The 6568-nt window shown below is 31.9% G+C and overlaps 1 protein-coding gene across 3 annotated transcripts in view; it reads right to left on the reverse strand.

Moving 5' to 3' along the window:
* Positions 1 to 2031: 2031 nt before the first annotated feature.
* The window catches only part of LOC106468618 (zinc finger protein Xfin-like), a 30667-nt gene continuing 26130 nt past the window's right edge, over positions 2032 to 6568 (reverse strand). For 2 of the 3 annotated variants that reach the window (XM_022396962.1, XM_022396961.1), the window contains one exon: positions 2032 to 3756. In XM_022396962.1, the coding sequence (XP_022252670.1) occupies positions 3500 to 3756 (257 nt within the window). In that variant the 3' untranslated portion in view covers positions 2032 to 3499. The remainder of the gene's footprint in view (positions 3757 to 6568) is intronic. The other variant, XM_013929048.2, reaches the window with a different exon arrangement.

Genomic DNA, 6568 nt, shown 5'->3' on the forward strand with positions numbered 1-6568 from the left:
CCTTCCCAGAAATTTGTCTCTTACACCCAGAGTTCTAGCTATGGTTTGATCAACCCCTTGTTTTATTCTGTTGGTAGCACCAGATTGGCCAGCTCAGCTCTGGTTTCTGATTCTTTGATACCACCAAGAGTGCCCACCTCTTTCACTTCCTCTTTGGCCGTCTCTATTGAGGCAGCCATGAAGTGATGTGGTACACCCACCTATCCCGAAGCTCAACTTTCATGCATGAGAGTTATTTGGTCCTTTCACAGCATCAGGTTTTCACTTCCAAAGTTGCCAAGTATCTGTATTAGTCTCTGTGTAGTAAAAACCTTCATTGTCATTTTCATTCTTTATCTTCAGTTTGTAACAAACTTTCAAATCACATAGATGCTCCTATTGTCTTTATATGCAGTAAAAATGTACATAAAAGTTGTATGTTATTTTCTAATTTATTAACCACACTTGACAAGTTACAAAAAAATCTTAGTTACCTTTAACCATCTGAGGAGTAAATTTATAGGTTTTATAAAAAAATATCAGGTATATTTCATTTTGAACAGACACTGTTTGGGCCCTTTTAAATTCTATGTACAAATAAGTTGAAAAAAACTGTATTAAGAGCATTTTTTAACCATTGGAGGATTATAAATACATTTGTATAACTTCTTTTATTGGAAGTTAAGCATATATTTATTACTGAATTTTATAAGTATCTCAATTTGAAAATTTAAGTGGTTACCAGAAGTTAAATTTTGACTTTTGAGCTGAATAATTTTAGTGTTTGGATTAAATGTTACAAAATCTTTAATATATTACCATTGCTTTCTCTTTGTATTCTAACTTAAACATCCATGAATTTCAGAGGTTCAAAATATACTTCCTCTTTTATAACCTTTATCAACAACTTCTGGTTATAGAATATAAAAACCATATCAAATGTTTTATTTAACATGTACTGAAACATAAACATTATTATTTAGGTCAATATGTAAAATGTATTATGCACATAGGTATAGAGTATGTGGGAGCCCCAAGAAAATACATAAGGTCCTTATAAACCTTTTTTACATATTAATTATCTTGCCCCTCACTCCAGAAAATGAAAACTGAGGTCCTATGATCATGCAAAACATTCTTTTAAATCATGAGCTTATGAAAATCTTTTTTTTTTTTTTACAAAAAGAAACAATAATGTAAAAATATCTCAAACAAGTTTAAGAGAGTAATTTCATGATATTGCAAAAAACTATATATAAAAATATTTGAAATGGTTGACCACCCACAAATAAGAAAAATCATCTCCAAGAATGCTTATTTATGAACATACCGAACTATAATGATCTTCTTTGAAAGATTTTTCTGTTACTCAATTGCTTAATATAATAATCATCCAAAATCAACTCCGTCATAACAATATGAAAAAAACTTATATTACACATATACAAAGTTTGATTTGATTTACTGAAAACAAATGACAAACAATTGAAATTACATTGTATTGTAACAGTATGAAGATTATCACAAACTAATGATATCAGCAACAGAAATACATTAAGTCTAATTCCACACTAATGAAAGTAAAGGGTGGGTTTAAATGTTTACTTTCCTCAAGGGTAAGTGTGCAAGAACAGCCGTCAAGGACAAAATGGTTCCTTATTATCCACAGGTTATGTTTAATTGTGCATAAGTTACAAAGCATACCTAGGGATATCGAGGTGGCCCCATGAAAACTTTTGTCACAATAGGCATAAACCCTTTGTTGCATGCTTGCCCTTGACATATTATCTATGTATATTTAATAACTGGTGTAGTTGTACGAGCATGGAATGCAACAGTCACATATGTTTTATCTAAATTTGAAGCATATATTTCCCCCAGCCTCTCAATCACTAAGGCTATGCTTAGCATCACATTAACAGTATACGTCATTATTAATTTTCTTGTCATGGTGAATTTAACAATAATCTATAGACTTGCATGAATCAGTTTATAAACAAATAAATATATTTACTATTCTTTGATAACACACTCATTTTTTTTCATGAAAGAAGTTTATAATCTGAAGTAGTCTTTTAAACCTTAACATTTTGAAGAGAATTAACAGTGCTACAACATGTATACAGTAAAGGGAAGTTAAGCCTATTTTAATTATGAAGACCTCTACTATAGCTTTTCTTTTCAAAATCTCTAAACTATGTTTTTGCCCATATGAGAGTTTTATGTTTTCAGAATTTTATAGTTTTTATGATATAACTCAGATTCTCATCTAATATTAAGTAATAGCTAAAGACATAGTAATGCGTATTATTGTTTGTTTGTTCTTAAGCACAAAGCTACACAATGGGCTATCTGTGCTCTGCCCACCACGGATATCGAAACCCGGTTTCTAGCGTTGTAAGTCCGCAGACATACCGCTGTGCCACTGGGGGGCAATGCGTATTATAACAAGTATAGACTTGTACAGCAAATTAGTTACTAGCTGTCAGAGCTGTATACAGCTATAGATTATGTTTCAATATGTGTTTAAGCCTTTTCTACTTCTAATAAGGAAGAAACCAATATTTTCAGGCCATAAAACTTCTAAAGATTCTAGCACACATAAAAGATATTAACCTGAAAAATTTCCAGAGTTTTAAGTTTATTTCCTTACAGTTCTATGTGACTTAGTTCAAGCTTTTGTGAAATATATTACAGTAAGACAGTTCATAGATCAAAGTATTTACTTTTTACAAAATTAAAGTCTATTAATATATGTTTTGGGGTTATTGTGTGAATATCATTCAGTACAAGAGTAACGTTTATTGTAAATTAAAATATATTAATCTGAAGTACCTGCTTGTATTTAAGAACTATAAAGTAATTGTACCTTTCAATCAACCACAAAGGAAAAAGACCCTTTCTGCATATGTTTAGTAACCAGTGTGCTATCTAATACAATACAAAAAGTAAATATTGTTGTATGAATATTGTTTTTCTCTTTCATGTCTCAAGGTACTTGGTTTATTATAATCAAATATGAAGGTCAACACTACATGGAACAATTCTTGTTTATGGGAGGATTGACTAGCTATGATGAGCGATGTGGATGCCACTGACAACTGTGTTCCTGAAAAACTCTGTGATAAACCCTAGTTGTACTTACTACTTATGATGATAGTTATACTGCACATTTTTGTTATACACTCACACTTAAAGAAATGCATTATTTGCATGTAATTTGTTAGGACAGCTTACATTTTGTACCAGTGATATAAACAAATTTCTTATGTACATAAACTAGACAAAAACATGTGTTTTAAGTGGCATCAAATGGATTTTTAACAAATGTAGATATAGAAAAAAACTGACATGAAGTGAAATCTTCTTTTCTAAACATAACTCTAGCCTGTATGTAAGAGTTCATTAAAATGGTGAATATAAAACAATTAACACTTAAAAGAAGAGGATTTAGTTGTGGGCAGAATTTAAAAAAAATAAAATAAACACCTGTTTAATACTGCCCATTTCTTCTTTGAAGCTAAGTTTGATCAGTTAACACTTTTGGCTCTTGAGATTTGGATGAATTATGTCCATCATTATTATGTAAAGCTTCTTTATAGCTGTGGAACAAGGCCACATGTTCTTGAAGAAGAGCTGTAGAGTAGAACCCAAGTCCACAGTTTAAGCATATGTGTTGTGCACGAAGGATGTGGGCTCGAGTCTTGCAGTGCCTGTTTAAATCAGAACGTGTCACTCCATTGTAGTTACAAGTTCGACAAAGGTGTTCTTTTATACCTTACAAGAAACAAAAAACATTTTTAACAGCTATGAATAAGCAGAATCAGTACATGTATTAAACATTTCATTGGTAATTACTTTTTCAATGTTTTAAACCTGCATCAAAACTTCATAAATAAAGATCTATGATCAGCCAACTGCAGTCTGGAGAAAAGCTTTCAAAGATGTTTTTAGATATAATTTGAAAGATGATATAAACCAATTACTATAACCATGTGCATGTGATAAAAGGAGGTATTTGTTGAACTCAAACTTATAAGTTCTATTTCCGATGACGAGGAACCCACTTTGAGACTAATAATGGCTGGAGACGGCTTGAATGGGTAATGAAGAAAAACATTAATATAAAGTTGATGATAATCAACTGATGATGACAAAACCTTGTCGAAACGTTGTACATTTGCTGTTATGTTAAACTTATATTGAAGATAAAGAATATTTCAATTAATTGATTTATTATGATTTTTTTTTTTTCAGTTTCCATACTTATGTTGAACACATTTAGCAACAGATGTAAAACTTTCTAGTTCACGTTTTATGTAAATTATCATCATTCCCAAGTTTCAAATTTGTAGAGTGTACCTTATGATCTTGAACATAAGACATACAATTTTACTTTATCTTTGAGTTTCCTCCCGGTGGATTGATTTAATGAGCAAGTTGGTAATATTTTTTTGTAGAACAAAATTGGCAACATGTTTCTAGCTTGTGATTGAAAGGAAAAAGTTACTATATTCAAATGTCTTTACTTTTTGACAGAAAGACCTGTGAATGTACTGTGTCTCAAGAGGTAGAAAGATAATCTTTCAAATCATGATTGTGATACACGTTAAAACATAAAGATAATTCAGCAGTCATCAGAAAGTGCTAAGCAGTATAAGGTCTTTAAAGTTGATGAGACTATAGGTAAAGTAAATACTAAGTCACAGCTATTTTTGTCATCAGTTTACTCGGTAACAAAAATTAAAACATGAATTCACCAGTTTATTATAATGTCATTATACAATCCCAATTGATGATTCATTACAAAATGTTATATTAGATTTTTGTTCTTAAGAAATGTCTTACAGTTATGGATCTTAAACAGTGCTTTGAAATTCTGCCATGGGCTAATTTTTTCAGTACAAAAACTTGAGCATTCTTATTTAACTTTATTTTCTTAACCAACATTGGTATTTCAATGACAAATACTATCTCCACTTCATTGCAGTATGATCATGCCTAAATAATTGTAAAGATTATACTTTTATCATAATAATACATATTTAACCATGATTTAAACTCGCATTCTGCATCTTATGCTGGGCATTTCTCTGTGGAGACATCCTACTCCTGGCTAACATGAATTCAAGCAGCTCATCTCTCGTTTGGGCTGGAACGACTCGACTACTCCGTATTTCTTGTGATTACGTTTAAAAAATTTAAATGTATAGAGCCATGCATTTTCTTTCAACGTCCGTTTTCCTGGTTTCCACCTTTAACAAATATGCACATAATCTATATTATATAAAACCTATTTAATGAAGCCCATTATTTAACCCAACACTCTTATTATTTTAAAATTTAACATGTTTTGCTAGGGTTAATATGATTATATACATACAAATATATATATTATATTAATATATGTATATTACCTTTGATGTATTGAAAAAATGTGCAAGTTCGCTTGCTTCACAAATAACTGAGCATGCTTGCAAAAACAATTGAAATTTGAACCAGAACTTACAGAAAATATACATTTGAGGTAGTCAAACAAAACGTCATTAACTGGTTTTTGTATTATGCTAGATTAAAGCTACAAGACAGTTTCATTAAAAAATAATTATTACTGGACGGAGATAATACAACATCCAGCTTAATAATAAAATGTTAAGACAGCCCATGGTCACAAACGCTGTCGAATTCACTATTAATGATGTTATCAATGTCATCCTTCGTAACCAATATTATCACCTAACCCTAATGAGGTTGACACTCACCCCGCTTTCTGCTAGATGTAGCTGTTAGCAATGAAATATGAAATTTACTAGTATGTATAGCTGACTTCACGCGAATTTTATCAAAAAATCTCCAGTGCTCCGTTCTCGGTTGCACAATTAAAGGAGGAGATAAATCACCCTTCAATAACCAGAAACTGTTGAGTGAGTGAATAGCGGCGATTAAGCCATAGGAGCCTGGAAAGCTAAGAAACCTGTATAAACCCGATCCTTCTGTGCTCGCCTGCTATGATCATTTTGAAAACACAGCCTACAAATTGTCTAATTACTATAGTAAACAATGAAGCTGCTTGTGATCAGAATGTTTGTTTGTTATGAATTTTGCACAAAGCTACACGAGAGATATCTGCGCTAGCAGTCCCTAATTTAGCTGTGTAAGACTAGCAGCTAGTCATCACCACCCACCGCTAACTCTTGGGCTACTCTTTTACCAACGAATAGTGGGATTGACTGTCACATTATAACGCCCCACGGCTGAAAGGGCGAGCATGTTTGGTGGGACGGGGATTCGAATCCGTGACCCTCAGATTGCGAGTCGAGCGCCCTAACCATGCCGGGCCTATGATCAAAATGATAAATTAATTTATCAAAGTTTGCATTTTTTTCATTTACACATCTATGTTAAAAATAAAATATAACTACGGCTATAATTTCTCAAGAAATAACTAAATTTTTCTGTTGAAAATTATTTCTTTCTTGTCTTAACGGCTTTATTTTTTGACAATTTATATCCTTACGTATTACTATTTACTAAGTCCAAACAAATGAATAGGAGCAGAACCTTGGCCCGGCATGGCCAGGTGGTTAGG

Source organism: Limulus polyphemus, unplaced genomic scaffold (assembly GCF_000517525.1).
Source record: "Limulus polyphemus unplaced genomic scaffold, Limulus_polyphemus-2.1.2 Scaffold3080, whole genome shotgun sequence".
Lineage (NCBI taxonomy): Eukaryota > Metazoa > Arthropoda > Merostomata > Xiphosura > Limulidae > Limulus > Limulus polyphemus.